Source organism: Ranitomeya imitator, chromosome 2 (genome assembly GCF_032444005.1).
Source record: "Ranitomeya imitator isolate aRanImi1 chromosome 2, aRanImi1.pri, whole genome shotgun sequence".
NCBI lineage: Eukaryota > Metazoa > Chordata > Amphibia > Anura > Dendrobatidae > Ranitomeya > Ranitomeya imitator.
Genome location: NC_091283.1, coordinates 306,684,924 through 306,708,497, shown reverse-complemented (window position 1 = coordinate 306,708,497; position 23,574 = coordinate 306,684,924). Strand labels below are relative to the sequence as shown.

Genomic DNA, 23,574 nt, shown 5'->3' with positions numbered 1-23,574 from the left:
CAAACCCTTGATCCTGTTTCCATTCGTGTACCTGACCCTGTCTGAACTGTGTCCTCTGTGTTATGTTTTTGAAGTCCCTCTGTGTCTGAAACCCTGTACCCAGTGACTTTGAACTAACCTGGGTTCGTCCTTTAAAGATGGAATCTGGTGTTTTTGCTGAGCTAGTTGCTGAGTTGCTGAATTTTTACTATGCTGTGCTCAGCCTGCTATGCAGTGCTAACTCAGTCTGGCCCCAGTCCAACTCGGCGGTGCTGGCACCATCCAGCTTGAGTACCTTCCTAGGTCCGATTCCCGGAGCCTGACGGCCGTAGTTAGAGGCCTGACAGCCACTGTCTGGAGATGATGTCCGATGTCTAGAGACTGGCGACCGCTGTCTGGTTCTCAGAGACCAACCACCGCTGACTGGTTCTGTGCCATCGGTGTCCCAGCTGATGACCTAGGCCAGCACAGCGGTGTACCGATGTCATGCCAGTGCTCCAATGTCCTGCCTGTGTCCAATGTCCTGATGTCCAGCCTGTGCCCTGATGTTCAGCCTGTGTTCAGATGTCCTGATGTCCAGCCCGTTTCCAGATGTCCTGATGTCCAGCCTGTGTCCAGATGTCCAGCCTGTGTCCTGATGTTCAGATGCACAGCCTATGTCCAGATGTCCAGCCTGTGTCCAGATGTTCTGCTTGTGTCCCGATGTCCCACCGATACCCCAGGGTCCACACTGTGATGTCTGTCCTGGGTCGGTGTCTGATGTTATCCTGCTGAGCCTGTGCTATGCTTAAGGCCTGATAGAGAGGCAGTCCTAGTATGCCCGTGCCAGATGACCCTGGATTACATCAACCTGTGATGACCCATGCTATTGTCTGATGTCTGTCCGAGGTCGGTGTCTGATGTTCTCCCGCTGATCCTGTGCTATGGCTGAAGCCTGAGAGAGAGGCCATCCTAGTATGCTCGTGCCAGATAACCCTGGCCTGCATCAATCTGTGATGTCCTCCTGCCTTCGTCTGTTTCCCTGAGACATGTACCCTTTCTTGACGTGAGTAATCTGGAGCCTGGCATAGTTATGTTCTGTTTATGTACTGTGATTTTGCTAGAGTAAACTTTATCTTTCTTACCTGAAATTGTGTGATGTTATCTAGTTCTGCATGTCACCATCTTGTCCACAAGCTCAGCTGCCACAGACCCTGTTCACTGCCCTTCCCTAGTCTGGGTAGGTCCAGGTTCCCTTCTGTGGTCCAGTGGGTCCACATTCCATTCCCACCTGGGACGCCCACCCCACGTCATCGTGGTCTGGCGACGTGGATGCATCTGCGTTCGCAGCTGTAACAAAGGGGACTGGTAGCAAGCTATACTGAGAGGCTTTTGTGTCCCTTTAATGCAGCAGAAAATGTAAGTAAAATATGTAAATTATGGATATGCAAATACTGCCTGCACTTCAGAAGATGAATATATAGATGCATACACACATCATAAGATATTATTTGCAAAATATATGGGTGTCTACAAAGGATACACACGGCCATCTGCACATGCTGCCCGCAAGAGGGAAAGACATGTTTAAAAATCTATATACAGTATCCACATCTCAAGTCAAAACTATAGACTCCACAGCTCAGCTCTATGGGGCTAAGGTCAGGCGAGTTTGCTGCCAATCAAGCACAGTGATACTGTTGTTTGTAAACCAAGTATTGGTTCTTCTGCAGTGTGGACTGCTGGAGAATGAAATTTTAATCTCCAAAAAAGCAAGGGAAGCATGAAATGCTCTAAAGTTTCCTGGTAGACGGCTGCACTGACTTCAGTCTTGATAAAACACAGTGGACCTACACCAGCAGATGACATGACTCCCCAAACCATCACTGATTGTGGTACTTCCCACCAAACCTCAAGCAGCTTGGATTGTGGCCTCTCCACTCTTCCTCCAGACTCTGGGACCTCGATTTCCAAATGAAATGCAAAATTTACTTTCATCTGAAAACAACACCTTGGACCACTGACAACAGTCCAGTTCTTTTTCTCCTTGGCTCAGGTAAGACTCTTCTGGCGTTGTCTATTGGTCAATAGTGGCTTGAGACAAGGAATGCGACACTTGTAGCCCATGTTCTGGAGATGTCTGTGTGTGGTGGCTCTTGAACGAATGACTCCAGCAGCAGTCCACTCCTTGTGAATTTCCCAAATTTTTTGAGTGGCCTTTTCGTAGCAATCCTTTCAAAGCTGCGGTTATCCCGATTGCTTCTGCACCCTTTTTTACCACACTTTTTTCTTCCACTCAACTTCCCATTAATATGCTTGGATACAGCATTCTGTGAACAGCCAGCTTCATTAGCAATGGCCTTTTGTGGCTTACCCTCCTTGTGGAGTGTGTCAGTGACTGCCTTCTGGAGATCTGTCAAGTCAGCAGTCTTCCCCATGATTGTGGAGCTACTGAGACAGACTATGGGACCTTTTTAAATGCTTAGGAAGCCTTTGCAGGTGTTTTTTGTTAATTATTCTAATTTACTGAGATAATGACTTATGGGTTTTCATTGGCTGTAAGCCATAATCATCAACATTAACATAAATAAATACTTGAAATAGATCACTCTGTTTGTAATGACTCTAGATAATATATGAGTTTCACTTTTTGTATTGAAGAACAGAAATAAATTAACTTTTTGATGATATTCTAATTTTGTGAGAAGCACTTGTATTTGAGTTAGTCTGGAAAAGGGCTGTTGGTTTAATGTAACACCAGCAGAAACTCTCCCTACACTATGTCCGTGTACAATGCTCCAAACATGGCGTCACCAGGTTTTATACAGACTTGATGGTACTATGCGGCGGGCAGTCAGAGTAATGCCAGTAGCCAACATGTTTATGCCATTTGTTGTGAATTCTGTGGCTGAATTCACTCCTGTGGTCACAAGTGGTACTGCGGCTTCTGAGCTTCCTCCCTCAGGTGTTCTGGTGAGCTCGTTGGCTTCTTTGTTATTTAACTCCGCCTGATTCTGTCTTCCTTGCTCCTAGTCAATGTTCCAGTGTTGGATCTGAGCTTCTGGATCTTTCCTGTGGCCTGCTGCTCTGCTTACATAAGTGCTTCTTTGCTTTTGTTGCTACTTTTTCTGTCCAGCTTGTCAATTCGTTTTGCTGGAAGCTCTGAGACGCAAAAGGTTTACCGCCGTGCCGTTAGTTCGGCACGGTGGGTCTTTTTGCCCCCTTTGCGTGGTTTTTTGCTTTAGGGTTTTTTGTAGACTGCAGAGTTCTCTTTGCTATCCTCGCTCTATCTAGAATATCGGGCCTCACTTTGCTGAATCTATTTCATCCCTACGTTTGTCTTTTCATCTTGCTAACAGTCATTATATGTGGGGGGCTGCCTTTTCCTTTGGGGTATTTCTCTGAGGCAAGTCAGGCTTGTTTTTCTATCTTCAGGCTAGTCAGCTCCTCAGGCTGTGCCGAGTTGCATAGGTAGTGTCAGGCGCAATCCACAGCTGCCTTTAGTTGTGTTTAGGATAGGTTCAGGTATTGCGGTCTACAGAGATTCCACGTCTCAGAGCTCGTTCAATTGTTTTTGGGTTATTGTCAGATCACTGTATGTGCTCTGATTGCTGGCACATTGTGTCACTGGATTGCCTTCATAACAGTACTAGGAGCCAACCTAATGATTCTCAATAGAGGGAAAAAAGAAGTTCTGACATCATTTTTTTTTTCTCTCTCAGCTCTGTGTTCAGTTGTTTTTTTTCCCCTAGACATTTGGGTGTTTCAGGACACAGGTGTGGACATGGATATTCAGGGTCTGTGCTCTTCAATGGATAATCTCGTTATAAATGTACAAAGGATTCAATATACTATTGATCAGAAATCTATGTTAGAACCAAGAATTCCTATTCCTGATTTGTTTTTTGGTGATAGAACTAAGTTTCTTAATTTCAAAAATAATTGTAAGCTATTTATGGCCTTGAAACCTCATTCTTCTGGTAATCCTATTCAACAGGTTTTGATTATTATTTCTTTTTTGCGCGGCGACCCTCAAGACTGGGCATTTTCTCTTGCGCCAGGAGACCCTGCATTGAGTAATGTCAGTGCGTTTTTCCTGGCGCTCGGATTACTTTACGATGAGCCTAGTTCAGTGGATCAGGCTGAGAAAAATTTGCTGGCTTTGTGCCAGGGTCAGGATGATATAGAAGTATATTGTCAGAAGTTTAGGAAGTGGTCAGTACTCACTCTGTGGAATGAATCTGCGCTGGCAGCTTTGTTCAGAAAGGGTCTCTCTGAGGCTCTTAAGGATGTCATGGTGGGTTTTCCTATGCCTGCTGGTTTGAATGAGTCTATGTCTTTGGCCATTCAGATCGGTCGACGCTTGCGTGAGCGTAAATCTGTGCACCATTTGGCGGTATTGCCTGAGATTGAACCTGAGCCTATGCAGTGCGATAGGACTATGACCAGAGTTGAACGGCAAGAACACAGACGTCTGAATGGTCTGTGTTTCTACTGTGGTGATTCCACTCATGCTATTTCTCATTGTCCTAAGCGCACTAAGCGGTTCGATAGGTCTGCCGTCATTGGTACTGTACAATCCAAATTCCTTCTGTCCATTACCTTGATATGCTCTTTGTCATCGTATTCTGTCATGGCGTTTGTGGATTCAGGCGCTGCCCTGAATCTGATGGATTTGGATTATGCTAAACGTTGTGGGTTTTTCTTGGAGCCTTTGCGGTGTCCTATTCCGTTGAGAGGAATTGATGCTACACCTTTGGCCAAGAATAAACCTCAGTACTGGACCCAGCTGACCATGTGTATGGCTCCTGCACATCAGGAAGTTATTCGCTTTCTGGTGCTACATAATCTGCATGATGTGGTCGTGTTGGGGTTGCCATGGCTGCAAACCCATAATCCTGTATTGGATTGGAACTCTATGTTGGTATCCAGCTGGGGTTGTCAGGGGGTACATGGTGATGTTCCATTTTTGTCTATTTCGTCATCCACTCCTTCTGAGGTCCCAGAGTTCTTGTCTGATTATCAGGATGTATTTGAAGAGCCCAAGTCCGATGCCCTACCTCCGCATAGGGATTGTGATTGTGCTATCAATTTGATTCCTGGTAATAAATTCCCTAAAGGTCGATTATTTAATTTATCCGTGCCTGAACACGCCGCTATGCGCAGTTATGTGAAGGAATCCCTGGAGAAGGGACATATTCGCCCATCATCATCACCACTGGGAGCAGGGTTCTTTTTTGTAGCCAAGAAGGATGGTTCGCTGAGACCGTGTATTGATTACCGCCTTCTTAATAAGATCACTGTTAAATTTCAGTATCCCTTGCCATTGTTATCTGACTTGTTTGCTCGGATTAAGGGGGCTAGTTGGTTCACTAAGATAGATCTTCGTGGTGCGTACAATCTGGTGAGAATCAGGCAAGGAGATGAATGGAAAACTGCATTTAATATGCCCGAGGGTCATTTTGAGTATCTAGTGATGCCGTTCGGACTTGCCAATGCTCCATCTGTGTTTCAGTCTTTTATGCATGACATCTTCCGTGAGTATCTGGATAAATTCCTGATTGTTTACTTGGATGACATTTTGATCTTCTCAGATGATTGGGACTCTCATGTGAAGCAGGTCAGAATGGTTTTCCAGGTCCTGCGTGCTAATTCTTTGTTTGTGAAGGGATCAAAGTGTCTCTTCGGTGTGCAGAAAGTTTCATTTTTGGGGTTCATCTTTTCCCCTTCTATTATCGAGATGGATCCGGTTAAGGTCCAAGCCATCCAGGATTGGACTCAGCCGACATCTCTGAAAAGTCTGCAAAAATTCCTGGGCTTTGCTAATTTTTATCGTCGCTTCATCTGTAATTTTTCTAGCATTGCCAAACCATTGACCGATTTGACCAAGAAGGGTGCTGATTTGATTAATTGGCCTTCTGCTGCTGTGGAAGCTTTTCAGGAGTTGAAGCGTCGTTTTTGTTCTGCCCCTGTGTTGTGTCAACCAGATGTTTCTCTTCCGTTCCAGGTCGAGGTTGATGCTTCTGAGATTGGAGCAGGAGCGGTTTTGTCACAGAGAGGTTCTGGTTGCTCAGTGTTGAAACCATGTGCTTTCTTTTCCAGGAAGTTTTCGGCTGCTGAGCGTAATTATGATGTGGGCAACCGAGAGTTGCTGGCCATGAAGTGGGCATTCAAGGAATGGCGTCATTGGCTTGAAGGAGCTAAGCATCGCGTGGTGGTATTGACTGATCATAAGAACCTTACTTATCTCGAGTCTGCCAAGCGCTTGAATCCTAGACAGGCCCGTTGGTCATTATTTTTTGCCCGCTTCGATTTTGTGATTTCGTACCTTCCGGGCTCTAAAAATGTTAAGGCGGATGCTCTGTCTAGGAGTTTTGTGCCCGACTCTCCGGGTTCATCTGAGCCGGTGAGTATCCTCAAGGAAGGAGTCATTGTGTCTGCCATCTCCCCTGATTTGCGGCGAGTGTTGCAAAAATTTCAGGCGAATAAACCTGATCGTTGTCCGGCGGAGAAACTGTTCGTCCCTGATAGGTGGACTAGTAAAGTTATCTCTGAACTTCATTGTTCGGTGTTGGCTGGTCATCCTGGAATCTTTGGTACCAGAGAGTTAGTGGCTAGATCCTTCTGGTGGCCATCTCTGTCACGGGATGTACGTACTTTTGTGCAGTCCTGTGGGATTTGTGCTAGGGCTAAGCCCTGCTGTTCACGTGCCAGTGGGTTGCTTTTGCCCTTGCCGGTCCCAAAGAGGCCTTGGACACATATTTCGATGGATTTCATTTCTGACCTTCCCGTTTCTCAAAAGATGTCAGTCATTTGGGTGGTCTGTGATCGCTCTTCTAAAATGGTCCATCTGGTGCCCTTGGTTAAATTGCCTTCCTCCTCTGATTTGGTGCCTTTGTTCTTCCAGCATGTGGTTCGTTTGCATGGCATTCCTGAGAATATTGTTTCTGACAGAGGTTCCCAGTTTGTTTCAAGGTTTTGGCGAGCCTTTTGTGGTAGGATGGGCATTGACCTATCTTTTTCCTCGGCTTTCCATCCTCAGACTAATGGCCAGACCGAACGAACCAATCAGACCTTGGAAACATATCTGAGATGTTTTGTTTCTGCAGACCAGGATGATTGGGTGTCCTTTTTGCCGTTGGCTGAGTTCGCCCTTAATAATCGGGCCTGCTCGGCTACCTTGGTCTCTCCATTTTTCTGCAATTCTGGGTTCCATCCTCGTTTCTCTTCAGGACAGGTTGAGTCTTCGGACTGTCCTGGTGTGGATTCTGTGGTGGACAGGTTGCAGCAGATCTGGACTCAGGTAGTGGACAATTTGACCTTGTCCCAGGAGAAGGCTCAACTTTTCGCTAATCGCAGACGCCGTGTGGGTCCCCGACTTCGTGTTGGGGATCTGGTTTGGTTATCTTCTCGTCATATTCCTATGAAGGTTTCCTCTCCTAAATTTAAACCTCGTTTTATTGGTCCGTATAGGATTTCTGAGATTCTCAATCCTGTGTCTTTTCGTCTGACCCTCCCAGACTCCTTTTCCATACATAATTTATTCCATAGGTCGTTGTTGCGGAGATACGTGGCACCTATGGTTCCTTCTGTTGAGCCTCCTGCCCCGGTTTTGGTGGAGGGGGAATTGGAGTATATTGTGGAGAAAATTTTGGATTCTCGTGTTTCTAGACGGAAACTCCAGTATCTGGTTAAATGGAAGGGTTATGCTCAGGAAGATAATTCCTGGGTTTTTGCCTCTGATGTCCATGCTCCAGATCTTGTTCGTGCCTTTCATGTGGCTCATCCTGGTCGGCCTGGGGGCTCTGGTGAGGGTTCGGTGACCCCTCCTCAAGGGGGGGGTACTGTTGTGAATTCTGTGGCTGAATTCACTCCTGTGGTCACAAGTGGTACTGCGGCTTCTGAGCTTCCTCCCTCAGGTGTTCTGGTAAGCTCGTTGGCTTCTTTGTTATTTAACTCCGCCTGATTCTGTCTTCCTTGCTCCTAGTCAATGTTCCAGTGTTGGATCTGAGCTTCTGGATCTTTCCTGTGGCCTGCTGCTCTGCTTATATAAGTGCTTCTTTGCTTTTGTTGCTACTTTTTCTGTCCAGCTTGTCAATTCGTTTTGCTGGAAGCTCTGAGACGCAAAGGGTGTACCGCCGTGCCGTTAGTTCGGCACGGTGGGTCTTTTTGCCCCCTTTGCGTGGTTTTTTGCTTTAGGGTTTTTTGTAGACTGCAGAGTTCTCTTTGCTATCCTCGCTCTATCTAGAATATCGGGCCTCACTTTGCTGAATCTATTTCATCCCTACGTTTGTCTTTTCATCTTGCTAACAGTCATTATATGTGGGGGGCTGCCTTTTCCTTTGGGGTATTTCTCTGAGGCAAGTCAGGCTTGTTTTTCTATCTTCAGGCTAGTCAGCTCCTCAGGCTGTGCCGAGTTGCATAGGTAGTGTCAGGCGCAATCCACAGCTGCCTTTAGTTGTGTTTAGGATAGGTTCAGGTATTGCGGTCTACAGAGATTCCACGTCTCAGAGCTCGTTCTATTGTTTTTGGGTTATTGTCAGATCACTGTATGTGCTCTGATTGCTGGCACACTGTGTCACTGGATTGCCTTCATAACAGTACTAGGAGCCAACCTAATGATTCTCAATAGAGGGAAAAAAGAAGTTCTGACATCGTTTTTTTTTTCTCTCTCAGCTCTGTGTTCAGTTGTTTTTTTTCCCCTAGACATTTGGGTGTTTCAGGACACAGGTGTGGACATGGATATTCAGGGTCTGTGCTCTTCAATGGATAATCTCGTTATAAATGTACAAAGGATTCAAGATACTATTGATCAGAAATCTATGTTAGAACCAAGAATTCCTATTCCTGATTTGTTTTTTGGTGATAGAACTAAGTTTCTTAATTTCAAAAATAATTGTAAGCTATTTCTGGCCTTGAAACCTCATTCTTCTGGTAATCCTATTCAACAGGTTTTGATTATTATTTCTTTTTTGCGCGGCGACCCTCAAGACTGGGCATTTTCTCTTGCGCCAGGAGACCCTGCATTGAGTAATGTCAGTGCGTTTTTCCTGGCGCTCGGATTACTTTACGATGAGCCTAGTTCAGTGGATCAGGCTGAGAAAAATTTGCTGGCTTTGTGCCAGGGTCAGGATGATATATGTTATGTCTGCTAATGAAAGGTGTTATGAAGGTAATCCAGAGACACAGTGTGCCTAGCGATCAGAGCGCACACAGTGAACTGACAAATACCCAAAAACAAAAGAACGAGCTCTGAGACGTGGAAACTCTGTAGACTGCACACCTAATCCTATCCTAAACACAACTAAAAGCGGCTGTGGATTGCGCCTAACAACTACCTATGCAACTCGGCACAGCCTAAGAAACTAGCTAGCCTGAAGATAGAAAAATAGGCCTGACTTGCCCCCAGAGAAATACCCCAAAGGAAAAGGCAGCCCCCCACATATAATGACTGTGAGTAAGATGAAAAGACAAAACGTAGGGATGAAATAGATTCAGCAAAGTGGGGCCCGATATTCTAAGACAGAGCGAGGACAGTAAAGCGAACTTTGCAGTCTACAAAAAACCCTAAAGCAAAAACCACGCAAAGGGGGCAAAAAAGACCACTGTGCCGAACTAACGGCACGGCGGTACACCCTTTGCGTCTCAGAGCTTCCAGCAAAACAAAAGACAAGCTGGACAGAAAAAAAGCAACAAAATAGCAAAAAAGCACTTAGCTATACAGAGCAGCAGGACACAGGAACAATACGGAGAAGCTCAGATCCAACACTGGAACATTGACAAGGAGCAAGGATAGCAGCATCAGGTGGAGTTAAGTAACGAAGCAGCTAACGAGCTCACCAGAACACCTGAGGGAGGAAGCTCAGAAGCTGCAGTACCACTTGTGACCACAGGAGTGAATTCAGCCACAGAATTCACAACAGTACCCCCCCCTTGAGGAGGGGTCACCGAACCCTCACCAGAGCCCCCAGGCCGACCAGGATGAGCCGCATGAAAGGCACGAACAAGATCGGGAGCATGAACATCAGAGGCAAAAACCCAGGAATTATCTTCCTGAGCATAACCCTTCCATTTAACCAGATACTGGAGTTTCCGTCTAGAAACACGAGAATCCAAAATCTTCTCCACAATATACTCCAATTCCCCCTCCACCAAAACCGGGGCAGGAGGCTCAACAGATGGAACCATAGGTGCCACGTATCTCCGCAACAACGACCTATGGAATACATTATGTATGGAAAAGGAGTCTGGGAGGGTCAGACGAAAAGACACAGGATTGAAAACCTCAGAAATCCTATACGGACCAATAAAACGAGGTTTAAATTTAGGAGAGGAAACCTTCATAGGAATATGATGAGAAGATAACCAAACCAGATCCCCAACACGAAGTCGGGGACCCACACGGCGTCTGCGATTAGCGAAAAGTTGAGCCTTCTCCTGGGACAAGGTCAAATTGTCCACTACCTGAGTCCAGATCTGCTGCAACCTGTCCACCACAGAATCCACACCAGGACAGTCCGAAGACTCAACCTGTCCTGAAGAGAAACGAGGATGGAACCCAGAATTGCAAAAAAATGGAGAAACCAAGGTAGCCGAGCTGGCCCGATTATTAAGGGCGAACTCAGCCAACGGCAAAAAGGACACCCAATCATCCTGGTCTGCAGAAACAAAACATCTCAGATATGTTTCCAAGGTCTGATTGGTTCGTTCGGTCTGGCCATTAGTCTGAGGATGGAAAGCTGAGGAAAAGGATAGGTCAATGCCCATCCTACCACAAAAGGCTCGCCAAAACCTTGAAACAAACTGGGAACCTCTGTCAGAAACAATATTCTCAGGAATGCCATGCAACCGAACCACATGCTGAAAGAACAAAGGTACCAAATCAGAGGAGGAAGGCAATTTAGCCAAGGGCACCAGATGGACCATTTTAGAAAAGCGATCACAGACCACCCAAATGACTGACATCTTTTGAGAAACGGGAAGGTCAGAAATGAAATCCATCGAAATATGTGTCCAAGGCCTCTTTGGGACCGGCAAGGGCAAAAGCAACCCACTGGCACGAGAACAGCAGGGCTTAGCCCTAGCACAAATCCCACAGGACTGCACAAAAGTACGTACATCCCGTGACAGAGATGGCCACCAGAAGGATCTAGCCACTAACTCTCTGGTACCAAAGATTCCAGGATGACCAGCCAACACCGAACAATGAAGTTCAGAGATAAGTTTATTAGTCCACCTATCAGGGACGAACAGTTTCTCCGCTGGACAACGATCAGGTTTATTCGCCTGAAATTTTTGCAGCACCCGCCGCAAATCAGGGGAGATGGCAGACACAATGACTCCTTCCTTGAGGATACCCGCTGGCTCAGATAAACCCGGAGAGTCGGGCACAAAACTCCTAGACAGAGCATCCGCCTTCACATTTTTAGAGCCCGGAAGGTACGAAATCACAAAGTCGAAGCGGGCAAAAAATAACGACCAACGGGCCTGTCTAGGATTCAAGCGCTTGGCAGACTCGAGATAAGTCAAGTTCTTATGATCAGTCAATACCACCACGCGATGCTTAGCTCCTTCAAGCCAATGACGCCACTCCTCGAATGCCCACTTCATGGCCAGCAACTCTCGGTTGCCCACATCATAATTACGCTCAGCGGGCGAAAACTTCCTGGAAAAGAAAGCACATGGTTTCATCACTGAGCAATCAGAACCTCTCTGTGACAAAACCGCCCCTGCTCCAATCTCAGAAGCATCAACCTCGACCTGGAACGGAGGAGAAACATCTGGCTGACACAACACAGGGGCAGAACAAAAACGACGCTTCAACTCCTGAAAAGCTTCCACAGCAGCAGAAGACCAATTAACCAAATCAGCACCCTTCTTGGTCAAATCGGTCAATGGTTTGGCAATGCTAGAAAAATTACAGATGAAGCGACGATAAAAAATATCAAAGCCCAGGAACTTTTGCAGACTTTTCAGAGATGTCGGCTGAATCCAATCCTGGATGGCTTGGACCTTAACTGGATCCATCTCGATAGTAGAAGGGGAAAAGATGAACCCCAAAAATGAAACTTTCTGCACACCGAAGAGACACTTTGATCCCTTCACAAACAAAGAATTAGCACGCAGGACCTGAAAAACCATTCTGACCTGCTTCACATGAGACTCCCAATCATCTGAGAAGATCAAAATGTCATCCAAGTAAACAATCAGGAATTTATCCAGATACTCACGGAAGATGTCATGCATAAAAGACTGAAACACAGATGGAGCATTGGCAAGTCCGAACGGCATCACTTGATACTCAAAATGACCCTCGGGCGTATTGAATGCAGTTTTCCATTCATCTCCTTGCCTGATTCTCACCAGATTATACGCACCACGAAGATCTATCTTAGTGAACCAACTAGCCCCCTTAATCCGAGCAAACAAGTCAGATAACAATGGCAAGGGATACTGAAATTTAACAGTGATCTTATTAAGAAGGCGGTAATCAATACACGGTCTCAGCGAACCATCCTTCTTGGCTACAAAGAAGAACCCTGCTCCCAGTGGTGATGACGATGGGCGAATATGTCCCTTCTCCAGGGATTCCTTCACATAACTGCGCATAGCGGCGTGTTCGGGCATGGATAAATTAAATAATCGACCCTTAGGGAATTTACTACCAGGAATCAAATTGATAGCACAATCACAATCCCTATGCGGAGGTAGGGCATCGGACTTGGGCTCTTCAAATACATCCTGATAATCAGACAAGAACTCTGGGACCTCAGAAGGGGTGGATGACGAAATTGACAAAAATGGAACATCACCATGTACCCCCTGACAACCCCAGCTGGATACCGACATGGAATTCCAATCCAATACTGGATTATGGGTTTGTAGCCATGGCAACCCCAACACGACCACATCATGCAGATTATGCAACACCAGAAAGCGAATAACTTCCTGATGTGCAGGAGCCATGCACATGGTCAGCTGGGCCCAGTACTGAGGTTTATTCTTGGCCAAAGGTGTAGCATCAATTCCTCTCAATGGAATAGGACACCGCAAAGGCTCCAAGAAAAACCCACAACGTTTAGCATAATCCAAATCCATCAGATTCAGGGCAGCGCCTGAATCCACAAACGCCATGACAGAAAACGACGACAAAGAGCATATCAAGGTAATGGACAGAAGGAATTTGGACTGTACAGTACCAATGACGGCAGACCTAGCGGACCGCTTAGTGCGCTTAGGACAATCAGAAATAGCATGAGTGGAATCACCACAGTAGAAACACAGCCCATTCAGACGTCTGTATTCCTGCCGTTCAACTCTGGTCATAGTCCTATCGCACTGCATAGGCTCAGGTTTAACCTCAGGCAATACCGCCAAATGGTGCACAGATTTACGCTCGCGCAAGCATCGACCGATCTGAATGGCCAAAGACAAAGACTCATTCAAACCAGCAGGCATAGGAAATCCCACCATGACATCCTTAAGAGCCTCAGAGAGACCCTTTCTGAACAACGCTGCCAGCGCAGATTCATTCCACTGAGTGAGTACTGACCATTTCCTAAATTTGTGACAATATACTTCTATATCATCCTGACCCTGGCACAAAGCCAGCAAATTTTTCTCAGCCTGATCCACCGAATTAGGCTCATCGTACAGTAATCCGAGCGCCAGGAAAAACGCATCGACACTACTCAATGCAGGGTCTCCTGGCGCAAGAGAAAATGCCCAGTCTTGAGGGTCGCCGCGCAAAAAAGAAATAATAATCAAAACCTGTTGAATAGGATTACCAGAAGAATGAGGTTTCAAGGCCAGAAATAGCTTACAATTATTTTTGAAACTTAGAAACTTAGTTCTATCTCCAAAAAACAAATCAGGAATAGGAATTCTTGGTTCTAACATAGATTTCTGATCAATAGTGTCTTGAATCTTTTGTACATTTATAACGAGATTATCCATTGAAGAGCACAGACCCTGAATATCCATGTCCACACCTGTGTCCAGAATCACCCAAATGTCTAGGGGAAAAAAAAAAATGAACACAGAGCAGAAAAAAAAAAAAAAAAAAAATGATGTCAGAACTTTTTCTTTCCTTCTATTGAGAATCATTAGTTTGGCTCCTTGTACTGTTATGTCTGCTAATGAAAGGTGTTATGAAGGTAATCCAGAGACACAGTGTGCCTAGCGATCAGAGCGCACACAGTGAACTGACAAATACCCAAAAACAAAAGAACGAGCTCTGAGACGTGGAAACTCTGTAGACTGCACACCTAATCCTATCCTAAACACAACTAAAAGCGGCTGTGGATTGCGCCTAACAACTACCTATGCAACTCGGCACAGCCTAAGAAACTAGCTAGCCTGAAGATAGAAAAATAGGCCTGACTTGCCCCCAGAGAAATACCCCAAAGGAAAAGGCAGCCCCCCACATATAATGACTGTGAGTAAGATGAAAAGACAAAACGTAGGAATGAAATAGATTCAGCAAAGTGGGGCCCGATATTCTAAGACAGAGCGAGGACAGTAAAGCGAACTTTGCAGTCTACAAAAAACCCTAAAGCAAAAACCACGCAAAGGGGGCAAAAAAGACCACTGTGCCGAACTAACGGCACGGCGGTACACCCTTTGCGTCTCAGAGCTTCCAGCAAAACAAAAGACAAGCTGGACAGAAAAAAAGCAACAAAATAGCAAAAAAGCACTTAGCTATACAGAGCAGCAGGACACAGGAACAATACGGAGAAGCTCAGATCCAACACTGGAACATTGACAAGGAGCAAGGATAGCAGCATCAGGTGGAGTTAAGTAACGAAGCAGCTAACGAGCTCACCAGAACACCTGAGGGAGGAAGCTCAGAAGCTGCAGTACCACTTGTGACCACAGGAGTGAATTCAGCCACAGAATTCACAACAGATATAGAAGTATATTGTCAGAAATTTAGGAAGTGGTCAGTACTCACTCTGTGGAATGAATCTACGCTGGCAGCTTTGTTCAGAAAGGGTCTCTCTGAGGCTCTTAAGGATGTCATGGTGGGTTTTCCTATGCCTGCTGGTTTGAATGAGTCTATGTCTTTGGCCATTCAGATCGGTCGACGCTTGCGTGAGCGTAAATCTGTGCACCATTTGGCGGTATTGCCTGAGATTGAACCTGAGCCTATGCAGTGCGATAGGACTATGACCAGAGTTGAACGGCAAGAACACAGACGTCTGAATGGTCTGTGTTTCTACTGTGGTGATTCCACTCATGCTATTTCTCATTGTCCTAAGCGCACTAAGCGGTTCGATAGGTCTGCCGTCATTGGTACTGTACAATCCAAATTCCTTCTGTCCATTACCTTGATATGCTCTTTGTCATCGTATTCTGTCATGGCGTTTGTGGATTCAGGCGCTGCCCTGAATCTGATGGATTTGGATTATGCTAAACGTTGTGGGTTTTTCTTGGAGCCTTTGCGGTGTCCTATTCCGTTGAGAGGAATTGATGCTACACCTTTGGCCAAGAATAAACCTCAGTACTGGACCCAGCTGACCATGTGTATGGCTCCTGCACATCAGGAAGTTATTCGCTTTCTGGTGCTACATAATCTGCATGATGTGGTCGTGTTGGGGTTGCCATGGCTGCAAAAGCATAATCCTGTATTGGATTGGAACTCTATGTCGGTATCCAGCTGGGGTTGTCAGGGGGTACATGGTGATGTTCCATTTTTGTCTATTTCGTCATCCACTCCTTCTGAGGTCCCAGAGTTCTTGTCTGATTATCAGGATGTATTTGAAGAGCCCAAGTCCGATGCCCTACCTCCGCATAGGGATTGTGATTGTGCTATCAATTTGATTCCTGGTAGTAAATTCCCTAAAGGTCGATTATTTAATTTATCCGTGCCTGAACACGCCGCTATGCGCAGTTATGTGAAGGAATCCCTGGAGAAGGGACATATTCGCCCATCATCATCACCACTGGGAGCAGGGTTCTTTTTTGTAGCCAAGAAGGATGGTTCGCTGAGACCGTGTATTGATTACCGCCTTCTTAATAAGATCACTGTTAAATTTCAGTATCCCTTGCCATTGTTATCTGACTTGTTTGCTCGGATTAAGGGGGCTAGTTGGTTCACTAAGATAGATCTTCGTGGTGCGTACAATCTGGTGAGAATCAGGCAAGGAGATGAATGGAAAACGGCATTTAATATGCCCGAGGGTCATTTTGAGTATCTAGTGATGCCGTTCGGACTTGCCAATGCTCCATCTGTGTTTCAGTCTTTTATGCATGACATCTTCCGTGAGTATCTGGATAAATTCCTGATTGTTTACTTGGATGACATTTTGATCTTCTCAGATGATTGGGACTCTCATGTGAAGCAGGTCAGAATGGTTTTCCAGGTCCTGCGTGCTAATTCTTTGTTTGTGAAGGGATCAAAGTGTCTCTTCGGTGTGCAGAAAGTTTCATTTTTGGGGTTCATCTTTTCCCCTTCTATTATCGAGATGGATCCGGTTAAGGTCCAAGCCATCCAGGATTGGACTCAGCCGACATCTCTGAAAAGTCTGCAAAAATTCCTGGGCTTTGCTAATTTTTATCGTCGCTTCATCTGTAATTTTTCTAGCATTGCCAAACCATTGACCGATTTGACCAAGAAGGGTGCTGATTTGATTAATTGGCCTTCTGCTGCTGTGGAAGCTTTTCAGGAGTTGAAGCGTCGTTTTTGTTCTGCCCCTGTGTTGTGTCAACCAGATGTTTCTCTTCCGTTCCAGGTCGAGGTTGATGCTTCTGAGATTGGAGCAGGAGCGGTTTTGTCACAGAGAGGTTCTGGTTGCTCAGTGTTGAAACCATGTGCTTTCTTTTCCAGGAAGTTTTCGGCTGCTGAGCGTAATTATGATGTGGGCAACCGAGAGTTGCTGGCCATGAAGTGGGCATTCGAGGAATGGCGTCATTGGCTTGAAGGAGCTAAGCATCGCGTGGTGGTATTGACTGATCATAAGAACCTTACTTATCTCGAGTCTGCCAAGCGCTTGAATCCTAGACAGGCCCGTTGGTCGTTATTTTTTGCCCGCTTCGATTTTGTGATTTCGTACCTTCCGGGCTCTAAAAATGTTAAGGCGGATGCTCTGTCTAGGAGTTTTGTGCCCGACTCTCCGGGTTCATCTGAGCCGGTGAGTATCCTCAAGGAAGGAGTCATTGTGTCTGCCATCTCCCCTGATTTGCGGCGAGTGTTGCAAAAATTTCAGGCGAATAAACCTGATCGTTGTCCGGCGGAGAAACTGTTCGTCCCTGATAGGTGGACTAGTAAAGTTATCTCTGAACTTCATTGTTCGGTGTTGGCTGGTCATCCTGGAATCTTTGGTACCAGAGAGTTAGTGGCTAGATCCTTCTGGTGGCCATCTCTGTCACGGGATGTACGTACTTTTGTGCAGTCCTGTGGGATTTGTGCTAGGGCTAAGCCCTGCTGTTCACGTGCCAGTGGGTTGCTTTTGCCCTTGCCGGTCCCAAAGAGGCCTTGGACACATATTTCGATGGATTTCATTTCTGACCTTCCCGTTTCTCAAAAGATGTCAGTCATTTGGGTGGTCTGTGATCGCTTTTCTAAAATGGTCCATCTGGTGCCCTTGGTTAAATTGCCTTCCTCCTCTGATTTGGTGCCTTTGTTCTTCCAGCATGTGGTTCGTTTGCATGGCATTCCTGAGAATATTGTTTCTGACAGAGGTTCCCAGTTTGTTTCAAGGTTTTGGCGAGCCTTTTGTGGTAGGATGGGCATTGACCTATCTTTTTCCTCGGCATTCCATCCTCAGACTAATGGCCAGACCGAACGAACCAATCAGACCTTGGAAACATATCTGAGATGTTTTGTTTCTGCAGACCAGGATGATTGGGTGTCCTTTTTGCCGTTGGCTGAGTTCGCCCTTAATAATCGGGCCTGCTCGGCTACCTTGGTCTCTCCATTTTTCTGCAATTCTGGGTTCCATCCTCGTTTCTCTTCAGGACAGGTTGAGTCTTCGGACTGTCCTGGTGTGGATTCTATGGTGGACAGGTTGCAGCAGATCTGGACTCAGGTAGTGGACAATTTGACCTTGTCCCAGGAGAAGGCTCAACTTTTCGCTAATCGCAGACGCCGTGTGGGTCCCCGACTTCGTGTTGGGGATCTGGTTTGGTTATCTTCTCGTCATATTCCTATGAAGGTTTCCTCTCCTAAATTTAAACCTCGTTTTATTGGTCCATATAGGATTTCTGAGATTCTCAATCCTGTGTCTTTTCGTCTGACCCTCCCAGACTCCTTTTCCATACATAATGTATTCCATAGGTCGTTGTTGCGGAGATACGTGGCACCTATGGTTCCTTCTGTTGAGCCTCCTGCCCCGGTTTTGGTGGAGGGGGAATTGGAGTATATTGTGGAGAAAATTTTGGATTCTCGTGTTTCTAGACGGAAACTCCAGTATCTGGTTAAATGGAAGGGTTATGCTCAGGAAATAATTCCTGGGTTTTTGCCTCTGATGTCCATGCTCCAGATCTTGTTCGTGCCTTTCATGTGGCTCATCCTGGTCGGCCTGGGGGCTCTGGTGAGGGTTCGGTGACCCCTCCTCAAGGGGGGGGGTACTGTTGTGAATTCTGTGGCTGAATTCACTCCTGTGGTCACAAGTGGTACTGCGGCTTCTGAGCTTCCTCCCACAGGTGTTCTGGTAAGCTCGTTGGCTTCTTTGTTATTTAACTCCGCCTGATTCTGTCTTCCTTGCTCCTAGTCAATGTTCCAGTGTTGGATCTGAGCTTCTGGATCTTTCCTGTGGCCTGCTGCTCTGCTTATATAAGTGCTTCTTTGCTTTTGTTGCTACTTTTTCTGTCCAGCTTGTCAATTCGTTTTGCTGGAAGCTCTGAGACGCAAAGGGTGTACCGCCGTGCCGTTAGTTCGGCACGGTGGGTCTTTTTGCCCCCTTTGCGTGGTTTTTTGCTTTAGGGTTTTTTGTAGACTGCAGAGGTCTCTTTGCTATCCTCGCTCTATCTAGAATATCGGGCCTCACTTTGCTGAATCTATTTCATCTCTACGTTTGTCTTTTCATCTTGCTAACAGTCATTATATGTGGGGGGCTGCCTTTTCCTTTGGGGTATTTCTCTGAGGCAAGTCAGGCTTGTTTTTCTATCTTCAGGCTAGTCAGCTCCTCAGGCTGTGCCGAGTTGCATAGGTAGTGTCAGGCGCAATCCACAGCTGCCTTTAGTTGTGTTTAGGATAGGTTCAGGTATTGCGGTCTACAGAGATTCCACGTCTCAGAGCTCGTTCTATTGTTTTTGGGTTATTGTCAGATCACTGTATGTGCTCTGATTGCTGGCACACTGTGTCACTGGATTGCCTTCATAACAGTCATTACTGTGTATGGCGGGCAATCCCCGAGTGTTTATTGGCTGTCTAATAGGCGGTAAACACGTGAGTGTGACCCCCAAATACCCGGATACTCGATCAAGTACTGAGCACGCTCTCCCATCACCACACATCAACCTTCTTGATGCGTATCAAATTATAAGCCCCTCTAAGGTCAAGGATAGAAAACCATTTAGCCCCCAAAGGTTGATTATAATCATGTCTCCGCTCCATACACCTAGTACACATGCGGCTCCGCTCCGTCCACCTTGTACACACATGGCTCTGCTCCGTCCACCTCGAACACACACGGCTCCGCTCCGTCCACCTCGTACACACACGGCTCCGCTCCGTACACCTCGTACACACATTGCTCTGCTCCATCCACCTCGTACACACACGGCTCTGCTTTGTACACCTCATACACACAAGGCTCCGCTCCGTACACCTTGTACACACACGGCTCCACTCTATACACCTCGTACACATATGGCTCCGCTCCGCACACCTTGTACACACACGTCTCTGCTCCGTACACCTGGCTCCGCTCCGTACACTCCGTACACACACGGCTCCGCTCCGTACACCTCGTACACACACGGCTCTGCTCCGTACACCCCATACACACACGGCTCTGCTCTGTACACCTCGAACACACACGGCTCTGCTCCGTACACCCCATACCCACACGGCTCCGCTCCGTACACCTCGTACACACACGGCTCTGCTCCGTACACCTCATACACACGGCTCCGCTCCGTACACCTCGTACACACATTGCTCTGCTCCGTACACCTCGTACACACAAGGCTCCACTCCGTACACCTTGTACACACACGGCTCTGCTCCGTACACCCCGTACACACACGGCTCTGCTACATCCACACTGTAAACCCCTCCTGACCCCACACATAAACTTCCCCTCATCCAGCACCATGACAACCAGCACAGCAGAGTCCTGCATACACTGAGGCCCCTGATCATGTGACCCCTGACTCCTCCCCTCCTGTGACCTCATCACAGGTCCTGTGTGCACAGAGCTGCCATATAGGTGGAGTGCGGGTGGAGGGTCCACACCAGGACTGTAGCAGGTAAAGACCCCAATATCCACAGGTGTCCCTTCTAATTGGGGGAAACTATCACCTCTAATAATCCTCGGACAGTTCTGACAAACACAGTAAAGTGCCCCTTTATGGAGGTGACAGAAAGTCTGTTTAGTCCCTTTAGCTTCATAGTATCAGCTCTAATCCAATGGGGAGAGAGCGATTTACCCTGAAGAGTCACAGATTGTGGGGTTGTTATAAAATGTTATATTTAGGGGGTTTGTGTTGTCTCCTTATAAGAATCACAATGGTTTTGTTGCTTTTCCGCTGATAGATACAAACGACCCAACTATGAAAGACGGGAACCAAGGAAACCTGTATTACTCTCATAGTTCGGGGCCCCACACAGTATTGTCGGGAAACCTTCATATAGACGGCCGGTGGTGATGGAGTCAGTGACGGACTCTGGACAAATCTGTTTCTAGAGCCGTAGTAGAAGATGAAGATGTCGTCCTCATCATGAAGTAGTTATTTCTCCTGTCACGTGTAATGAATATCTCCTGCAGTATTGCTAATGCCGATTCCAGTGTCGGTAAATGAGACGAGAATTAGCGTTATGGAAGATGAGTCTATGAGGAACGTATTCAGCTGCCGACTCCGAGGAAGAAACTGCTTGTTGTCTGTGGCCTAAATATATAGGTTTTATTAGTAGATGGAAAGAAGAAAACTAAACACTGTAAAATAGCAAATATACCATTGCTGCTTGGGTTCCCGCCAGTCTCTGTATTTTCTGCTCAGTCCTAACGAAGTTATGATTCTTACAGCCAATCAGTTGCCAAAGCAGTGAGTAATATAGGCAGTGATTGGGAGCATGGAGGAGATGTCTTAGTCAGCAATTCAACTTACGTTCCAGTCCATACAAGACTAGAGAGTACAACATCTACAAGTTCTATCTTCTTATATGTTTCCCCTTATTATCTACAGGATTTTTATGATGTTACATCGGCTCATCTTCTTCTCATTCAGGTATCTACAATATCCAATCCTCTGTGAAGATCTACTATTGAGGGAATTTTCCTTATTAACCCATCAAAGATGGATATGGACAGAGACAAGATGGCGGAGAGGATATTACACCTCACCCTAGAGATCCTCTTCCGGCTTACTGGAGAGGTGAGAGATTCTGATGATGTCACATTACATCATTCTCATCTATGGGAATAACAGATGGACAGAACTGGAGAGGTGAGGAATCTGGAAATGTCTGTAGTGAGATTTATTAATGTGTCTCTCCATAACCAGGATTACACAGTAGTGAAGAAGACCTCTAGTGAGCGCTGTCAGGACCCTGTGTCTGAGGAATGCGGAAGACCCCTGAACCCAATCACGGGGCCTCAACCTCACCCCCTGATACATGAGAACATCAATGACCAGAAGATCCTAGAACTCACCTACAAGATGATTGAGCTGCTGTCTGGAGAGGTGACACTGCTGGGAATGTTGGGACATTATACAGTAATGCTATGAAGGGATTGGGGGGATGACGGTATCATTGTATGTGTCAGGTTCCTATAAGGTATCAGGATGTCACCGTCTATTTCTCCATGGAGGAGTGGGAGTATTTAGAAGGACACAAAGATCTGTACAAGGACATCATGATGGAGATTCCCCAGTTCCTAAAATCACCAGGTAATGGACTGGACTAAATACAGACAGCCTATAATTATCTGTATGTAAAGAATGAATTCAGTCCCTTTATGTGTTTCCTCCAGATCTATCCAGTAGGAGGACAACACCAGAGAGATGTCCCCGTCCTCTTCTTCCACAGGACTGTAAACAAGGAGATACCAATGTTCCTCAGGATCATCAGGTAGATAGAGAGGTGTCATGAGATCTCCCCAATGATGTGTAGACAACTGTGAAGGTTTTGTGTTCAGTTTTGTTCTATCCACCAGTAGTATTATGTTGTTTTTTTTTATTATCGCTGACAGCATCCACTGAGAGAGAGGATCCGCCCACAGGAACAGGAAACCTACAGATAAAAAGGGGCTGTCCCTCTCACCTCCTCAGTTGGTTTCTTGTTCCTGCGGGAAGCTGCACAGGAAAGGTTACCTGGGCCTGTGCATGCCACCTGTGTGGTGTCTGGGGAACACCAGGGGCTGCGGCACCAGAAGCAGCGTCTGGAGATCCCTGCCTGTCAGACTTCCCCCTCGTCTGATGGCTATCCTGGCTCACGCGGTGCAGTATGACCAGACCGGCACTTGTCTTGTGGAGCGGGATGCGTGCATCGGCTGCCCTGCTCTTCCATCGGGCAGTGCTTCCGAGTTTAGGCCCACGTATGCGCACTGCCCATTCAGCATTACTGAACTGAACTGAAATTGCTTGGGTTCACTTCCTGGGGTCCGGGGAGGCTTGTTCTGGAGATGGACGGGCTCTAAGTATAAGATCCGGCGGCGTCCTGCTGCCAATGTGTCCCAAAGATGTCCTCTCCAGGAGAATCTGAGGTGCACCCACAGGTGATGGAAGTGCAGCCGGACAGCAATCCCAAGAACAGCATTGGGCGCTCCCAAGAGGGCAACTCCACTAACAAGAGTGTACGGAGTAAGCTGTACCATCTAGAACTCGTGCTGTGCCTCCACTTCCAGAACCGGTACCACATCACAGCTTCACTGGGTGAGTGTAAGGGTACCGTCACACAGTGGCATTTTGATCGCTACGACGGCACGATTCGTGACGTTCCAGCGATATATCCGTGACGTTCCAGCGATCTCGCTGTGTCTGACATGCTCCTGCGATCAGGGACCCCGCTGAGAATCGTACGTCGTAGCAGATCGTTTGAAACTTTCTTTTGTCGTCTAGTGTCCCGCTGTGGCGGCATGATCGCATGGTGTAACAAAGGTGTGCACGATATTGTATACGATGTGTGCATAGTAACCAACGGCTTCTACATCGCACATACGTCATGAAATTATCGCTCCAGCGTCGTACATTGCAAAGTGTGACAGCAGTCTACGACGCTGGAGCGATATTGTTACGATGCTGGAGCGTCACGGATCGTGCCGTCGTAGCAATCAAAATGCCACTGTGTGACGGTACCCTTACATGACTCTGCCTACTAAGCTGATTCACCTTCTTTCTGTGTACCTCCCTATCAGGCTAAGAAAACTAAAAAAGCCAAGCACAAAGAATGTGCATTGTGCTCACAACCCCTTCCTGACCTCTATGTTAAAAGACTGTGTCAGCATTGTA

At 46.7% G+C, this 23,574-nt stretch overlaps 1 protein-coding gene across 2 annotated transcripts in view; it reads left to right on the top strand.

The window, feature by feature from the left end:
• The first annotated feature begins 20,297 nt into the window (after positions 1-20,297).
• Positions 20,298-23,574, top strand: part of LOC138666937 (zinc finger protein 585A-like) — a 43,907-nt gene continuing 40,630 nt past the window's right edge. For both annotated transcript variants that reach the window (XM_069755132.1, XM_069755131.1), the window contains exons 1-5: positions 20,298-20,373; positions 21,352-21,498; positions 21,628-21,807; positions 21,891-22,014; positions 22,098-22,195. In XM_069755132.1, the coding sequence (XP_069611233.1) occupies positions 21,421-21,498; positions 21,628-21,807; positions 21,891-22,014; positions 22,098-22,195 (480 nt within the window). In that variant the 5' untranslated portion in view covers positions 20,298-20,373; positions 21,352-21,420. The remainder of the gene's footprint in view (positions 20,374-21,351; positions 21,499-21,627; positions 21,808-21,890; positions 22,015-22,097; positions 22,196-23,574) is intronic.